This window comes from Fopius arisanus, unplaced genomic scaffold, assembly GCF_000806365.1.
Source record: "Fopius arisanus strain USDA-PBARC FA_bdor unplaced genomic scaffold, ASM80636v1 scaffold00013, whole genome shotgun sequence".
NCBI lineage: Eukaryota > Metazoa > Arthropoda > Insecta > Hymenoptera > Braconidae > Fopius > Fopius arisanus.
The window spans coordinates 28,597-46,788 of record NW_011887752.1 but is presented as its reverse complement, the minus strand read 5'-3'; the positions used below and the strand labels follow the sequence as shown (position 1 = coordinate 46,788).

The 18,192-nt window shown below is 40.6% G+C and overlaps 2 protein-coding genes across 7 annotated transcripts in view; one reads left to right on the top strand and one right to left on the bottom strand.

Annotated features, from left to right (window-relative positions):
- Nucleotides 1–223: 223 nt before the first annotated feature.
- On the top strand, nucleotides 224–3,445 carry SpdS (Spermidine Synthase). Of its 4 annotated transcripts, none has more exons than XM_011299055.1 (7): nucleotides 226–331; nucleotides 448–917; nucleotides 1,028–1,144; nucleotides 1,274–1,394; nucleotides 1,565–1,811; nucleotides 2,094–2,323; nucleotides 2,450–3,445. In XM_011299055.1, exons 3-7 carry the CDS (start codon nucleotides 1,068–1,070, stop codon nucleotides 2,621–2,623), a joined length of 849 nt encoding a protein of 282 aa, XP_011297357.1. In that variant the 5' UTR covers nucleotides 226–331; nucleotides 448–917; nucleotides 1,028–1,067; the 3' UTR covers nucleotides 2,624–3,445. The 4 variants fall into 4 exon arrangements, with proteins under 4 accessions (XP_011297356.1, XP_011297354.1, XP_011297357.1 ...); XM_011299053.1 differs by having other exon boundaries at nucleotides 229–331; nucleotides 1,028–1,194; XM_011299054.1 differs by lacking the exon at nucleotides 448–917 and having other exon boundaries at nucleotides 224–331.
- Nucleotides 2,848–18,192, bottom strand: part of rhea (Talin_middle and talin-RS domain-containing protein rhea) — a 40,206-nt gene continuing 24,861 nt past the window's right edge. For 2 of the 3 annotated variants that reach the window (XM_011299057.1, XM_011299056.1), the window contains 8 exons: nucleotides 15,821–16,013; nucleotides 13,793–14,969; nucleotides 13,398–13,495; nucleotides 12,971–13,059; nucleotides 11,857–12,315; nucleotides 8,223–11,045; nucleotides 5,905–6,543; nucleotides 2,848–5,587 (listed from right to left, as the gene is read on the bottom strand). In XM_011299057.1, coding sequence (XP_011297359.1) covers nucleotides 4,043–5,587; nucleotides 5,905–6,543; nucleotides 8,223–11,045; nucleotides 11,857–12,315; nucleotides 12,971–13,059; nucleotides 13,398–13,495; nucleotides 13,793–14,969; nucleotides 15,821–15,959 — 6,969 coding nt within the window. In that variant the 5' untranslated portion in view covers nucleotides 15,960–16,013 and the 3' untranslated portion in view covers nucleotides 2,848–4,042. Of the gene's footprint in view, nucleotides 5,588–5,904; nucleotides 6,544–7,094; nucleotides 7,528–8,222; nucleotides 11,046–11,856; nucleotides 12,316–12,970; nucleotides 13,060–13,397; nucleotides 13,496–13,792; nucleotides 14,970–15,820; nucleotides 16,014–18,192 lie in introns of those variants that run through there. The other variant, XM_011299058.1, reaches the window with a different exon arrangement.

Below are 18,192 nucleotides of genomic sequence, written 5' to 3'. Positions count from 1 at the left end.
AAAACTGGAGACTAAGGAGACTAGGGATAAATTCTACGGTAGCTATTGATTTGAATGATGTCAATGGATGAATGAGAATGATTTATTCTTTAACATGAGACCGATTCATTCCAGTGAATTCCGCTAATGAATCATCTAAATTTAGTCCAAAGGTCGAGGACACGGCAGATGTACTGTAAACAATCGGCTGCCCCTCGCGGTTCTGTCAGTTTCATTATCAAATACTTGAGGAGTTAGTGGGAGAGATAACAAAGAGAAGGGATTCCTCGTGGTGTCATAAAATTAGTGGTCTTCTTGCTTCCCCAGTGGAATAACGACTCAGGAAAAATTCGTGAGTATATTCCCTTTTTATTAAAAAATTACTCGTGATATGCACAGCATAACAATTTTTTAAAATAATCTATCAATATTTAACTTACATGGGCAATTCATTTTTTTCTCCACTAGTTTTTAGCCGATATTTCGGGATTGAAGGAACATAGCGAATTTTTCGTAAAAACATTTTTTATAGAAAAAAATCGGAGCTACAAAAAAGGTATATATGAAAATCTCGTTATCTTCCTTTGATTTCGAGATATTGGATAAAAATAACTGAGAGAAAATACACTTATCGTAGTTTAGCAATTTGCTATAGAATTAGTGTCTCTCAAGCTTGAAAAATAGGATAAAATAAAAGAAAATCCAGTAATTTCAATTTTTGAGGAAAAGATAGTTCATAGAATAATTATCAGTTGTGTCAGCTGTTTAATCGACGTTGCACGTGGTTTTACATTCGTGGGGAGAACTTGAACTTGGAAGTGGGGAGAGACATTCAGCAAAACCCGTTTGACAGTAATTCCTGGTATCGCTAGTGCACGTTTATTTATCACCGGCTGCAGTAAAAAAGTTTCGCCAAGATCCAGTTTTCCAGTAAAACTGTAAATACCACTGGATGCAGTCCGTAAATTCTCCCCAAGAAAATTCAATCGACAAATTTGGATAAGATTTTATAAACTCATAAAATGTTCAATGGGAGTTTTATTTGCAGAATAATTCGAGTTTCACTAGCATAATTATCCGAGGAATGGATGCACTCAAGCAGGGATGGTTCAGTGAGATTAATGATCTCTGGCCCGGTATCTCGGTGTCCCTGGAAGTCACCAAGGTACTGCACCACGAAAAATCTCCTTATCAGGACATTCTGGTGATCGATACGTGTGTTATATTTTTACCCAAATAATTTCCAGGAAATCACCTCCAGAAACTGATATTTTTTCTTATTTATTTTACCCAGGAAAGCCCACGGAAAAACTCTAGTTCTCGATGGAATAATCCAATGCACTGAGCACGACGAATTTTCCTATCAAGAGATGATTTCCTTCCTGCCACTCTGCAGTCATCCAGATCCTAAAAATGTGAGTAATATTTATGTTGTTGAATGTTTCAATAATAAAATTTAATTACATCTATATCGAATCATTATAAATCCAAAGGAAACGTCAGACATAAGTTGATTGATTGTTTGATTGTTTCGTCAAGGGAAATTGAATTTTGTTTCCTCTGAAGATGGAAATCCTCTCCACAGGTGCTGATTGTTGGTGGAGGTGATGGTGGTGTCGCCAGAGAAGTGGTGAAACATCCAGGGGTTCATAGAGTTGTTCAAGTAGAAATCGATGCTGCAGTTCTATCAGTGGCGAGGACTTATCTTCCCTTCATGGCAGCTGGCCTAGACGATCCCAAACTTACTGTCAACGTTGGAGATGGCTTTGAATTCATGAAGCAACACAGGGGAGAATTCGACATCATTATAACAGACAGCAGTGATCCAGTTGGTAAGCAAAACCCCAGTTATTCAATTCAATAAATACCTCGAAACTGTACGCCATAATTAACTGACTAATTAATTGTATAACGAATTATTTGGCATTGAAATCCACCATTTGCAATTAATCGCGATAAATATTTGTTATTCATTCATTCATTTATTTGTGATATATCGAATGTTTTATGGATTAATGAACATGTGCATTGATTTGTTCGGAATTAATTAGTTTTTCAATTTTTTTGTTTCGATGGAGATTTGAAATTTGACGTGCGATTTTAATAATTTGAAGGGCCTGCTGAGTGTCTCTTCCAAGAATCTTACTTCGCTCTGATGAAGGCAGCACTGAAATCCGATGGAATCATCTGCAGTCAAGCAGGCACAGCATGGGCTAATCTGGATCACGTCACTAAGACTCTCAATCACTGTCGAACAGTCTATCCAGTCACTGCTTATGGAATTGCAGCAGTACCCACTTATCCCACTGGACAAATTGGATTTGTCCTCGGAAGTCTCGATCCTGTACGAATTTTTCCAAATATTCTAATAAAATATATTCTATTCTCCATAAATTATCTCAAGACACAATTACGTTGCATCTTTAAACAATATCACTGATTTATAAATTTTCCTGACTGTTCCTCGCAGGAAACGAATTTTAGAGAGCCGAAGAAGATCTTCACTGATGAAGAACTCGACAACATGAAAATAAGATACTACAACGACAGAATTCATCGTGGAGCTTTCATTCTCCCCAGATTTGTTGAGAAAGCACTTGCAGCACCTCCGGTGGTCCCCAAGGGGTCGACAGCAATTTTATGAGTAATTTTTCAACTCTTACGACTGTCTAGGGTTCAGAAATTTCGATTTTTTAATCGAATAAAAAATTAATTCCGTTGACTTGTTAAGAGTTTTTTATTTTTTCTTACTTTCTCTTTAGAAATAAAACTTCACATACCGCGAAATAACTGAATAATTGCAGTAAAAGATATTAAAAATAATATTCCAGAGTAGTGAGTAAAAGTTGATAAATATTGACAATCGTGTTATCTCAATTGATCATTTTATTTTAATAAGGCTTCATTGGCTCGTCTCTGTTACAATGTAAAAATCGTTAAAAATGATTATTTCTCCAGAACGAAATTCATACTAAATCAAGATAATAGATTAAAATTATTGAAAACAATATCTGGCTGATTAAAACTTGTGAATAAAATAAAATTCCTTTGAATTAATTACAATCATCAATTACTTTTGTATACATATGTATAATATATAATATATTATTCTTGTGGTTACCGAGGGCCAATTTCCCATCGAATAATCCCACTTTCCATCGAAAAACGAAGAAAAAAAAAATTTTTCCACTTGACAAATACGTCGTTCAATCGTTAATTAATTAATTAATAAAGCATTTTTGGTAATCACTTACTCAATTCCAAATAATTGATTAAGGCATCGAAATTTTTAATTGTGCATGTAAATTTATCCATGTGTCTTAAAGTATTACGTAAAAAATTAATAAATTGCACTTTAGTATCATTTAATCACTTGTCTAAAAAAAACCTTCAATTTTACATAAAAAATATTGCAATTAGTTCGAGATTTGTGTGTGGGTGGGAGTAGCAACAGACTCGGAAAAAAGAAGGAAAAAAAAATTAATGAATTAAAAGGAAAAAAGGAGAAAAGAAAAGTTAATAAAAATGGGAGTGTCGCCATATCAAAAGCCACTGTCTCCCGGAAAATTAATAAAATTAAATGATATGTTGCTTCTCTTGTTAATCGTCTCGCATGTGTCAACGTAATTAACATCAAACAAACGAGAAAAAAAAATAATAATTAGTTCTTCTAAACTAAAAAAGGAGAGAAACTGATTAAAATAAAATTCATCTAGAACTAAATCCCCGGGTATCGAAACTACAGAAAGCAGTTACACAAAAAATCCGCTATTGTCACAATGATTTATCGACGTATGGACGTTTTTCACTGAATTTAAATTTCAATTTTTTTTTTCTTTCAAAGGCAATTGTGTTGTAATCCTAAAAAGGCTAAATCGAAAGCACTTGAGATAGCTATCTAAGGACACTTATCTAATACTCATCTAAAAATCTTCAAATTGCATTAATTTTGTGCTCACCCTTTTGAAAATTTTCAAACTACACCCGAAAATAATCATCAGTGTACAAGGCAGTAAACGAGGTAATCCAGGGAATTCCAGAGTCCCAAAAATTTCCTCATCCTCTACTTCTCCTCAAAGCTCAAAATTTTATTTCTGCTCTCATGATGTTTCGACACAGTCATAGTGACAGTTTTTTTCTCCGTAACTTTCTGAGTGACATGTTCCTTCTGACTCTTCTGCTCGGTGGATGAGAACCTCGAGCTATCACCACCCCTAAAGCTGGACAAATCGCTTCCACTGGTGATAAACTCCTGCTCCTGAGTGCTCTCAAAATTACTAGACGAAGATGTCTGTCCAGGTATGGACGAGTACACTTTCGTGGTGATGGTCTCCACTCTGCCCCCAGGTAAAAGTTTGCTCTCAACATTGGTGTAACTCTGATTGTCCCCGGTGAACCTCTCCTCCCTGGTGCAATCCCCGAACCCCCCAATACTGGGTTTACCTCCAAAGAGCCTCGACTTATCCCCCATCCCCTGATCCCTCGCAATCCCAAAACTTGCCTTGTCCCCCACATCTCTCCTCTCTCCCCCGACAAACTTCTGCACTTCAGTTTTAAAGGTTGTCATGGGCTGTGAGAACCTCTCCCCCCCGAATCCCACCTCCTCCCTCACCCCGAACCCCTTCCTCCCACTAGAAATCTGAGGAGGAGGTGGTGGAAATGGACCCTCAAACTCTTGATTGATCTTCCTCTCAATGGAGCTGTACTGTCCCAGTGGACTATTCTCCCCAAATCCCTCCTGGTACCCCCTCTCAAACCCTGGTACCTGATATCTCTTCTCCACGACTCCATACTGCCCTTCAGTATCCCTGGGTGCCTTCATCCTCCTCTCCAGAGTGCTCTGAGTGGAATTCACCTTCTCAGGACTGACGAGATCCCTGTCCCCCACACTCTTCTCCGGGACTCGTGGCGTGGAAGTGACAAAACAGTCTGGACTCTTCCTGGTAGGATAGCCAGAGGTATAACTGTCATATCCACTCTGATCTGCATCGCAGTCAGTGTCAGAGTAATCAGATCGATTCTTGTACTTGGCCTGCCTGATTGCAGTGAGTCTTCCCCTAGCTTCCTCGAGCTGCTTCTCAATTCTCAGGACTTCAGAGCGTGCATTTATTTCCTGAGCGATTCCTCCGACCATTCTCTTATTCAGCACAAGTGATCTCTCCTCCTCTTGTTGAATTGCCTGTTGTGCAGCTCGCACCAAATTGTCAGTGGCTTTTTTGACAGCGTTTCCAGCATTCTGGAGACGTTTTGTACTCTCGGAGTCTGGGTCTGCCTTCACCTTACAGGCAACCAGAAGCTGGGCTGTGCTGGAGGCCACCTGTTTGGCGCTGGAGATGAGCTTCTCCTCGGAGGATACACCCTGAACTAGGGCATTGGCAGACTCCACGAGGCTATGAGTGGCTGCTGCCACCAGACGAGCTGCCGAGATCAGACCCTCCGACCACTGCCCATCGTCCGAGGATGTCAGAGGTGTACGTGACACCTTGCCAGTGGCAATCAATTCTCTCTGGGCTGCCGATGCAGCTTTTATCAGAGCTGATGTCGCAGCAGCGATGGATTTCGCTGCTTCCAGGATCATCTCGTCAAAGTTCATATCTTCAGAGGTTTCCTGAGAGGATAGAAAAACCCAATAATTAATCCCCAATTCAGTGATTCCATATTTCAATTAATCTCACAAAATAATTCATACGATGATTTCATACCTATTGATGATTGTGCTGCCCGTCGTGATAATATGTTTGATTCCTGGTCGATCTCTGAGTAACACAACCAAGAATATCAAACATATCTCACGAAAGTGCAACGAATGTTCGTCATCCTCGAGAAAAATGCACCAATTCGACGGAATAAAGACAAATAGAGAACGATATCTCAATTTATTACAATATAATTAAATATCTAGAGACATAAATAAGGATGTCTCACCTGAATGCTCCTTCTTGGTCTGAGACTGGCAAGTTTTTTGGCAGCTGCATCGATGCTGGCAGCTGCCCCGAGCAATTCATTCTCAGCAATGACAGTTGGATCATCAGGATCGACCCAGTCAGTGCCCTTAAGTAGCTCAGCAACAGCCACGAGTTCAGTGACACTCGTTGCAATTTTTCTTGATATCTGTGGCAACGTGTGTTTAGCATCTCCAGATCTGGAGGATATCATGAGAATGGCCTGGAGGAGTTCTCGATAATTAAGAGCGACATCGTGACCAGCTTGGAGAGTCCTCTCACGTAATTCTCTGGTCTCGGCGCAGTGGTGGGCAGCTGATTTGCAAATTGACAGCATATCGCTGATGGCTTTTCGTCCCATGTTAGCAGCAGCTATGATGTCGTCCTGTTTGCAGCTGTTTCCAGCAGCAACAGCTTTAGCTGTTGCTGTTGTTATGCTCTTGGTGCATCTGACGAGGTCCTCTGGTGTCACTGCACCCCTCTGGTAGTCGGGGGCATTTGACGCACGAATTTCCTGGCCAATTGCCTCGATCGTCGACTCCAGGGCTCTTGTCCCTCGTGTGTGCTCGTCCTCCACTGCCTTCACTGTCTTCAGGAGGGACGTCACGTTCGTCACCATCACCTGGGGACAGACAGATTTTGTCAGGGGTTTGAGGATTTTGGAAATGTAGAGATGCTGTTAGTTGGGGTTACTGTCTTTTAAATCATGAAAGCGATTTGTAAATCTCGGCTTTGAGGACAAAGAAAATTGTTAAGAATTATCGAGGGGTTTTGAGGATTTAATGGTTTCAGTACACACTCTGTTATTCAAATTCCAATTCAAAATTTCCCGCGAACGGTCAGGATTGATTGCGGGATTCCCCTGGTAATTTAATGCACCCTAACCTCTCATAAGCGTTAGATCGCACGAGACGAATGAGCAACTCAACAGCTACACCAAAAGTCTTTTTTAGAATCAAGTAAAAGATGGAATATTTAATTGTTTGTTCAGAATATTTTAAAATGGTTGTTGGGCTGTTGAGTTGAGTTTGGGAAAAGTCATTGTTGAGGAATTTTTCAGAGATTTAGATAAGCAAATGCTGTTTATTATCACAACATAAATCCCAGGTGTTTTCTGAGTGTGTACGTACCTAAATGAGAATTGATGAATTTTTAAAAATTACTTTGAGTGTAGGAGAGATCGGAAACTTCAGTTGAGACAATTTTAATGAATTTTCTTGAGTTTATTATAAGATTACAAACGGTAAGAATGAAAAAAGTGTAAAAAGCTCGTGGGAAATCCGTTAAGGTTACGATGATAACGAATAGATAATTTCACGAATGAAATGAAAGGAAATTTTCTGGATTGATGAAATAGCATTCATCTCCTTACTCTGATTTCAACTCAACAAAAATGGGGGTTTTTAAAAATGGTGTCAATTGAATTGAAGCGCGAATGCTACATGAGTAGCAGAAGATCAGACGTTCTTTCGCTAGGTTGATTGGTGTCTGAGGATGACAGAAGTCTCATGAGTTCCTCCTCCTGATCTGACACTATCCACTCAGACTCAGATCCAGTCGTATCCGCCATTGGTAAGATTTGTTGGTTCAGCTGACGCTCAACTACCTGACAGTATTCCATTACCCGTATCAATTAGAAAACCAAAAAATTCCGATATTTACGTTCATCAAAGTCCACCAAAATAATCGAAAAAATACTCGTACAACATCAAAGCGAAACAAAAATATAATGAAAAAACCTTCGACCATCTACGCATTCAAACTAAAAAGAGTCGATGAACATGGATTCAAAAAAATGAATTTAAAAATCGCAGCACACAAAAATAGAAGAGAGAAACAGATAAGAAAAAAAACATTGAAAATAAAAAATTGAAACATGATGTCATGGTGGACTTTAATATTCAGCTGTATCGTTGAATTCTTTGGACTCCAATATTCTGCTACTCAAGTTCATTAAAAATCCCATCTTGAGTTAATTTAGTTCCTCAACTTTTTGAAATGTTAATGCGAGAAAAATGTCAATTAAAGTCCACCCAAGAATAGAAAAAAATTAAAAAAACCGTTTGTTAATGGAGAAGTGTCTAAAATATTCAAATAGTTTGTAAATCACTCAAGACAGATCGAATTCTAGAATGTCATTGAAAAATCAGGCGAAATCCCAAAGAAAGACATTAAAAAACATCAAGACGATTCAAATTTCCCGCTCATTCCAGGGATTCCCCTGATAATCAAAGACAGCCTTAACCTCTCGTCAAAGCATGAAATGACGCAAGCAAAAGTTTTTCAAGAAAAAATCATTACCTTGGCCGAGTCTTTGAGATGTGCCATACTGGGATCATTGATGGGTTTTCCACTGGCAGCTTTGGTGGCATGAATAAGATCACCGAGAGCCGAGGCTACATCCTTCACGGCGTTTATCAACATAACCTGGGCCTCAGCATTCTGAGTTCCAAGACTGGCCGCTCCGTACTTGACAACTTCTGCCAGCTGTACAATCGTTGACACAGCATTCTGCGCAGCAACAGCGAGCTGTTCCTGAGAGGAAGCAGCCCCAGCCACAAGAGTCTTGGTATCTTCGACCAAAGCCTTGGCAGTCTTCAGTATATTCTCCCTGTGATCAGCAAAGGTGTCGCCCTCGTTTTCAGCATGAAGGGTCCCAGCTGTGGCAAACATGATAGTAGTGTCCAGATCACCAATAATCCCCGAGACAGTGCTAGCAGCATTGATGCATGCCTGAGTGCCCCTTGAACCAGCCTGAAGTGCCGAAAGTACTTCCGACACCTTCTCCGTAACGATCTTGCCACTCTCCGACACCTCCCTCTGGGTGTAAGCATCCCCAGGTGTCAGCTGACACACACCAGAAGCCCTGACTATATCTGCACATGCCCTGCCAAGGTCCTGCACTCCATTTCTCAACCTGGATGACACCTCAGGACTGGAAGCTGCTGCAGAGGCGCCAGTGCAGTCCCTCGCGAGTTGCGTGTATTTATGAGAAATATCAACAGCAAGAGGTCCAAGCCGTCCCACATCAGTACTGGACTTGGTCGACATCTCCTGAGCGAGTCTAGCTATCTCCTTGGCAGCCTCGACCATTCTCGTTTGATAATCAACGTAAGAGTCCACCGAGTCCGTCGAGATTCTCGTGTCATTCAACCTGATCATAGCTCTGCTGATAGTCTCAATGAGCCCCGTAACAACTCCATGAGACGTTGAAATCATCTCCAGAGTGCTGTCCAATTCACCCAAGGCGTCCTTAGTCCCCTCCACAGACTCATCAACTTCTGAGTGAAGAGCAATGGCCTCATGATTGCCCCCTGTCTCTTTAGCGACATAGACAAGCTGCAGAGCAGATTCAGCGACGGTCTTCGTCTGGTCCAAAAGGACAGACTGCTGTTTAGAGTTGACCATGTTGGAGGCTGCACCGATGGCACTGGTGACCAGTGGCTCATACGATCTAGCGAGCTGCTGAACACAAGGCCCAACGTTCTCAGGCTGATACTTGGCAGCTGTTCGTAGCAGCTCCAACTGCTCCCTCAACTCTCTCGTGTATCTCTCCATCTCTTCGATGAAACCTTCCTGCGAGTTCTCCCTACGTGGCATAAGAGACTGAGAGACTGCACTGAGAGTCGCCGAATCGAGCTCCCTTATCCTCGCTGTCAACTTTTCGATAGCTGTATCACACTCAGTCTGGCCAGGACTCTTCTCCCTAATCGATGATACCAGAGTCTTGATTGAGTCAGAGACAGTCTTGCTGTGTTGAGCAAGCCTCTGCCAAGCTGGCTCATCCTGTGGACTAGCCTGCAGACTCTTAGAGGTCTCGACAATTGCACATGCGCCATCTATAATCGCGCGTTCAGGCCCGGAAATGGTCTCCTGAGTGTGAATAACCGTTCTGATGTACTCGGTGCATCCAGCGAACTCACAGAGATTATCAACAGCCTCGAGCAGGGGTCGTGTAGCCTCCGAACACCTGTCGCGATTGACATCCGAGTAATCCTTGTCCAGTGCCTTGATCTCCTTAACGAGATTCGCTGTTGAATTGGCAACGTCCTTGGCAGACTGAACGTAATGTCTCTTAGCAACAGGATCATTCGTCTTACTCGATGCCTGTCTGCATGCGTTGCAGAGGGCGCTAGTGTGTTTCGCGATCATAGTAGCGGCTTCGAGAATCTGTTGCTTCGAGCTCTTCGTATCAGCGAGATTCTCACACCCCGCGTGAATCGCCTGCGCAGCTCTCGCGAATTGACTCTTATCAACAACAACCTCTTCCCCGACTTTTCGTCTCAATGTGTGAGTCGTTGCAACAGTCGTGGCAATTCTGAGCTCCTCAGCTGCTGTCTTCAGCTGCTCTTGCATTCGTGAATCGTGAGGACTTGACGCGCATTGTCGCGCAGCCTCGACCATCTTCGATGTGGCATCGGCGAGGGCTTTGGCAGCTGCCAAAAGCCGTCGATTAAGGTCGGGATCGGGTTGACGCTCTGCCTCGTCTTTTATCGATTGAATCAGATGCGCTGTCGCTTGACCGACAATGCGCGCCTGACGCACCATCTCCGGGGCATCTCCCGACGACGCGAATAGACGATCTGTTGCGCATATTATAGTCTCTACGGCGCCGTCCTGAGTTGTCTCTTTGGCTCGTTCACCGGTGCGCGTTGCTGTGCGAATGTGATTTAATAAATCGTTCAGGGTGCGAGAGACTTCAGCAGCTGCTGCCGACAGCTCCTTCAGGAGATTATCATCACTGCACGTCTCGTTACAAACGTCTACCAAATTCTCAACTGCTTTTGTCACTTCGCGAACTGCGTTCATCAGCTGGGTTTGACACGCTGGGGATTGGAGTGTCGGGGCAACAACTTTGGCACATGCAACGAGTTGTGATGTCGCGAGGGCGCACTGTGTCGCGGCGGAAATAACGCGATTCTGCGTTTGCGAGTCGTCGCAAGTTGCCGCGATGTTTCGCGCTTTTAGAACGAGTGCTGCTGTGGTATTGGCCACGGCTTTGGCCAGGGCCAGAAGCATGTCCTGGAGTTCGCGATTAGAGTCGTTCTCCTCACCGATGGTCGTGAGGACCTGGTGGGAGGCCTCGCCAACGCGAGATGCTGCGTTCAACAGGTTCTGCCGTGGCTGAAAGAGAAAGCAATTGTCGATTGTAGTTGGGGGAATTTTTAAGGGAGACACAGCGAGATTTGAAATTTATTAATGACGTGGTGGGAGAACCAATAATTTTTTGATGGATCCATCTAAGAAGAATTTAAAACAATTTAGGAGTGAAGTGGTTGCACGGCTCAAGTCGAATGTGAAATGAAAACGCGAATGTAACAGAATTGCAAAATTAATTGCCGTTCCGTTGTAATGAATTTTGCAAATTAATTAATCAATTTTATTTGATATTTGAACATTTCTTTATAGTAATAGTTTCACTTTTTCAAACTATTTATTTGTCAAAATTTGGCGACTTTACTCGAATTGCGTTTCACGCTCGAGAGTTAAATCAATTTATTTCTCTCGCTGTTTTTTCTTTTCAAATTATGCGCATAAAACCAAATCTTGAGGGCCGATTTCACCCGCTTTGCCCGTTCGCCATTAAATCATAAGTTTTTCATCTAAAAAATAAAAATGGTAGACGTATCCTGCAAAAACGAACCACAAACCCCTCATTTTTTCCTCGAACCTCCAAAAGATTACGAATTCAAGAAAACAGCAGTCAATAATCGATTGATTACTACAGCGAAAGTGACATTCTACCAGTGAATAAAAAATACAACTTGAACAATAAAAGAGCTGACTAAACACATGAGTAAGAAGCATATCAAGATCTCGAAACTCCTTACGTATCGTTCGTAAATGATGACAGCAACGCCGTAAGGCTGCATGAGAAAAATATTAAATATCCCTCAAATAGTGAATAATCAAGGGAACAAGTGATGTATCTTACCTCCTTGGTCTCGGGTTCAGTTGCTTTGAGAAGATCCGAGAATGCAGTGCACAATTTCCTAGCAGCATCTAACAAACGATCACCGGAGGTATCATCATCCATCAAGGCAGCAATCATCCGTACGCCCTTCGTCATCTCCGGTAAATTCGTGGCTATAGTGGATATAGCTTCACCCACCGCTGTATGATCAACTTCCTCAATTGATCCTGATGTTAATGTTACAACTTGGGCTGTTGCTGCATTCATCTCGGCAATTTGGGTACCAACATTTTGCTTGTGCGTTACCATTGTCTGAGCAATCCATTGGAGTGATGCTGGATCATTTCCCAGCTCAGGTAATTGGGCCTTAGACGTTAATTCAGTCTCGGCGATGTGAATTATTTCGTGGCCTGCGGTTATCGTTGACACAAGGGCTCTCTGAGGTTCACTCAGCACCGACGTGACTTTCGTCTGCTGTACCTGTCGTTTCAACAATAACGCACTCACTCCATCCATTGAGATCACCTTTTGAGGGGTGATTTTTTGATGACAGTGATGGCGCTGAGGATACGGGGGAGACCATTCGAGAGGCCGCAGCCGGCGGCAAAAAATTCTAACAGACTATTATGTATTCCGATTAAAATTCAAATTCCACTTTTAATTTTTTTCATTACAGACAACGTTTCAACAATAATTGACTCCTCAATTTTGTACCCTTACTTGGGGGAAAATTACTTTGAAATGAATATTTAATTTCTCCCCCGCATCTTCACCCATTACTCAACTCCAGTGTGATTTTGTATCCAGATAAAGCAAAACATCAACTTCAGAGTGAAATTCTGTTCGATAAACTCATTTGAGTGGTGAATATTGTGCGCCAAATAAAATAAAAAAGAGTGGATAAGAATAATGAAAATGAGATCTCCAGTTTGACCTTTGTACCTACATTTAGTCCACAATAGAAGGCGCCTAGCATGAAAACAGATCGAATTGGAAATTAGTCGACCACATCGACTTGGCAATATGAATTTAGAAATAAAAATCCTCCAATTTTTGCAAAAATGTCTACAAAATCAGGCGACACTCAATATCTCTAGAAGCTGGGGATGGGATCACTGGGGAACTGGGTACTCACCATTGGTGGTGCATGGGCGATGTTGACTTGACCACTAATTGTTGTGTATTGGGCGCTTGCCATGTGTCCATGTCCATAGGGTCTTGCTCCTAGAATTTATCATGCATTCTAAAGCTCTCATTTACAAATTTCATTAATAAATTATGTACAAAAGTCGCTCCATCCTGCATTTCAATTTGCACTGGAAGATCGATCACTCGACAAACGAGAAAAGCTCAAATTTTTATACACAAAACAAAAGAAAAATGTCAAAAAAATAAAATAAAATCGATTTCTCAAGATTACCCCAGCGCTCGATAACTCAAAAAAAAAAATGGTACGTTCGTGTATTTATAGAGAGGAGTGATTTTCCACAGGTAAGAATGCCTCCATTATTTCCGATAACCAGTCGTAAATATTCATGTGCTATAAATTCGATAAGACTTACCGTCTCCGCCGGCCCTCATAACAGCTGGAATGGCCACTGACACCGCCTCGACACTTCCCCTGCCAACATTGCTCGTTTCGTGCTGCATAATTGTCGCCCTGATCAACAAAATAATAATTCCCAATTATTGCCGACCGATGGAGTGGTAGAACGATAAATCCGGGGTTTCCCGGGATTAATAACGTTCCACCACTGAAAAATCTACTAATCAACTATCCAAACGAATCTAACTTCAAGTTCTTCAAATATTTAATCCTCTGGGCCCTTAAAAAGTCTTCCATCTCTGACACATGACAAAACTGTACGTAAACTGACGTGAAAAAAAGCGACACGAGCCGAGAAGATCTAACTGCTAACTCCTAACAATCCTAACAGCTCTAACGACCCCTACTCACTTGAGTGGTGATACGCTGTCCTCGACCATGGTTGATCCCTCGTCCCCCTCGATGCCAAAGTGATCCTTCGCCTTCTGTTTCTTCAGAATGATATCGATGTACCCAGCGATAAGCTGAAGTATCTGCTCAGCCTCAGTTGTTTGAACGCTGTAATACTGATCCGAGTAATCACCAAAGTCCAGTGTAAATGTATTAGGAGATGCTCCCCACCTCCTGACAGTGGTCAAAGGCCACGTCTTGAGTATCTCCTTTGTGCGTTCATCGAGCCTAAGGACCGAGTCCTTGGTGACACCGAGAAGCCGTGGTACAAGTTTGTTCTTGCCAATCATCTTCTCTTTGACGAGAAAGAACGTTACACCATAAGTACTCAATGATCTTGCAGTTTTGGTGTAGAGAACCTTGGCGTCTAGCTCCGAGAGTCCCACGTGCTTCTTGTGCTCAGCGAATACCTTCTTCTCGATACCCTTTACTTTGACATACGACTGGGGAAGGAATTCCTTGAGATCGAGAAAGCCAGTCTTATGTTTGTCCTCTTTGTGATCACCGAATTGTATTTGACACTGAATTCCAGCGAATGTGCAGGCCTTCTCCTGGGTGACAGGATGGGTTCCATCGAGTATCGCGTCCCTAGCTTGAACATACAGCAGAGATAGCTGCACCGGATCCCGGGAGTCGATATTCTGATCCGAGAAGAAGTATTTTCGTCGAAGGAGAACTGTCTCTGCCTCGTCTATTCCCTGTTCCCTCAGGGTCTTGCTTGGATCTATCCAATTTACCTCGTCATCCGTCTTCAGCTTCTTTCTCAGCTGATCCATTTTGGCGTCTCGCTCTCCTTTCTCTTCCTTTCGACGCTTCAGGGTCAGGGTACCATAGTTACCTGGCTTCTGATTTTCTGTCTCTTCGTCCATGTACTCGCGCACTAGCGAGTACTCGTCGTGATTCGTTATACCGATCTTTGTGCAGATCACCACCATCAGATTTGCCACTGGCTGGCTGTCGTCTACTAGGAGAGTTTTTAGGGTACCGTCCAGCATTCTAACCCGCAGAGTTCGCAGTTTACGTCGGTACTCCAGGAGGTCACCGTTACGGAGGATGTAGTAGTCTAGGTTTCTACCCGGCTCCAACCACACACCCTTTTTTGCGTCCTCGTCCGAGAGGAATAGACCGTAATCTTTCGCTGGAATATCAAGTATTTCTATTCATCATTTCCATCGGTGGAAAGGTACACTTGCAATTTTTAATAACGAGAACGAACGCGCGCTACTGCGCGCTGTAATTATTAAAATCCTCATTAAAAATTGTTAATTTAAATGAGTTCAAATTCAAATTAACCGCCTCAGACGACTGAACCAATGAGGAATAAGCGTGACAGACTTTCGAGATATCGATAGTCTCGACGTTTGTCCTTTTTAGAATAGGAGGATAGGATTCTGGATTGGCGAATCATTTAGTTTCTGATTATTCGCAATTTTCACAATTAAAATCAGGATAAACATTCGACGGGCTGTTTTGCAAAATTAATAAATCACGATCCACCTTTATGTTAACGGATTCCATTAATTCCATTGTTAAGAGTCCTGTACTTATATTTTTACTCAATTTTTCCGATGCATTTATGACAATTTCCCTCTTAATATTTGTGAGCTTCTCCTGGATTTACCTTACTATTGACTTTATTTAGATCTTAATTCTTGATGAACTTTTCATTTTTTTGTGTATCACTTTACGATGGGTTTCGTCTTCCATTTTGTACAACATAACATACAGTAATAAACTCCAATCAATCAATCAATTATTCACAAAAAAGAAGATTCTTGACAAAATTCCCATAATATCGAATATCAATTTCTTATTCTTTTAATTTTAATTTAATTAAATTTTTTATTTTATTTTATATTTTATAAAATATTTTATTTTTTTTAGATATTTTTTAAAATTTTTTTATTCTTCTTTAATTCTGTCTTCAGTGTTATAAATTCTCAAAAAAACAACAGAATCCATTTTTTTAAAGAATACATTTGTACTCACGTTGTCCCATATTCGTCGCCTCTGGCAATTTTTCGCGGATAATTCTGCACGCATCGTACACCGATGTGCTAGGATCAAACTGCATCATTTTGGTCGCATTTTTCTCCGGTATGGAGATGCGGAGTGACAGCGTTGCCATTGCAATTGCTGACGGCGATCTTCTGCGTGTGCGAAAACCCCCAGAGTCGCTTGACTGCAACAGAAATAACATTTTTTATAAAAACAATTACAATAAAAAAATTCAAACACTCCAACACCTCTGTCTGCATCATTTTCCAGTCATTTTGTTTAAAACTTCACGGCTATCATCTGTCAATCCTTCTTTGATTCTCTAATTAATTATCTATTATTATCATTAGTATTTATTTGTAATAATTATTCCTTTGAGGTAATAAATAATGGGTGAGGGGTTTTATTTGGGTTTTAAACGATTTTTAGAAATGTTTTATAATATTTAATGGATTAAAATTAAAGAAAACCAATGGCTCCTCATGACAATCTCTATATCGATCCCAACTTGTATCCTCTTTGTATCTCAGCTCTCCCAGTGGTCCATTTTGTCGTTGTATTGGATTTGCCCACGGGTCAGTTACTCTTCCTCACATTTTTTGCAGCTGTGTTGGTACATCGAGTAGAAAAAAAAAAGGTAAGATAGATAGATAGTTGAAACTGTCAATGGGCTTCAGGGACGTGAGTCCACGGGCATGGGGTCGACGGACTAATAAAAATAAATTGCTCCTTCTCCGCCTACTAATTAAGTCGTTTAACCCACCCTCTCTATTTTTTTCATCTTCCTTCGGATGTATTTTCGATTCGAGATAAACAATTTGTATGCGCGGCACGTGCCAGTGGGTAAGGGCACTTTCATTATCACTCGGATCGAGAAAAAATTAGGGGAAATTAGGAAAATTAACGTCGGGGTGATTTTATTATCAAATTCAAGTCCCAGGAGAAGATTTGGAGACTGGAAAAAAATAGCCAATACCTGAAATCGTTTTTGTGAGGCAAAAAATTGTATTGATTTTTTTTTAATGGGTTGTGTGATAAAAAAATGGATATTAATTAAATAGTTTATGAATTTTTAAGAGTAATTCTATTTGGATTTGCATGAATATCAATAATTTTTTATTAGAATCGCTTGAATTTCCCCTTCCTTTAGAATTTTCCGTTTTTTTTATGATAGTTTTCATTATGTTATTTTGTAACATTTTTTTTTGTAAATATTTCGCAAATAAAAATTAATAAGAACGAATAAAAAAGAAAAGAATAAAAATTTCGTCTCATTATTGCAATATTTTTGTATCAGTGAATATACTTCCGAAAAAATTAGGATTTTCACCAAAAATCATGATGACTTTTTCCAGAAATTGTTATAAATTTAGTTTATTTAGTTTAATTTAATTAATTCAATATAAATGAAAGCGTTAATAATTTGCGACTTGCCATCGACCCTGACTATAAAAAATGAAAAAGACATTTTCAAAAAAAACACCGCCATCCCACAATTCTAGTGTGATTCCCCTTTTTCCTTCGCCGTCGCGATTTGGCGTTTGAAAAAAAAGGGCTACAATTATACGACTTTTTGCAACAAAAAGAAAATAATTGCGAGCATTTAATACTTTCGAGGGTTGAAAAAAAAAATTGGCCAATTACATTGGAATTCTTGGGGTCGTTGACACTGAAAACAAAATGAGGTACACCGGTGGGAGTGGGTGGTTCTGACAGGGGCTATCGGGAGGCATAAATTCGTTGCAAGTATCCACGCCAATGGAGATATACTCTTCCACCCTTAAGGTTGCCTGGCAACCCTGGCCTCTCACTGTGTCAAACTCAAGCACAACCCACCCCTTCCTCCCAACCCCTGCCCATTTCTTTTTTATCCCCACTGTATCTCACTTCTCACCTTGCCAATCGATTCGTCTCACCTAATTTTCTCCTCCATTCTCTCAGAATTATTGATATTCAAAATCGAAATTCTCCAAAGGAACAGAAGAAATTGAATTCCCAAAAATTCAAGACCTGAGAAGAATTTTTTTATAAAACGAAATTGTTTATCGTTTTAGTTATTTTCGGGGTTCAATTGAGGAATTAAAAATGAGGAGAAATTAATTGCTGATTGGATTTAACGAAATTTTAAAGGGGGAGGGATAAAGATTGACTGTATGAAAATTTGTTGATAATTATTTGATGTTTTGACTTTAAATCAAAATTTTATTTCGGGGAATATCTATTAGATAATAAATGAATAAATAAACCCGGAAATTCTATGAAACACTTTATAAAATATTTTATAAAATATTTCATGAAAATAAAAAACAGAAAAACAATTTTATGACCCAAAAGAAAATTTCAGCGAATATTTACGATTAAAT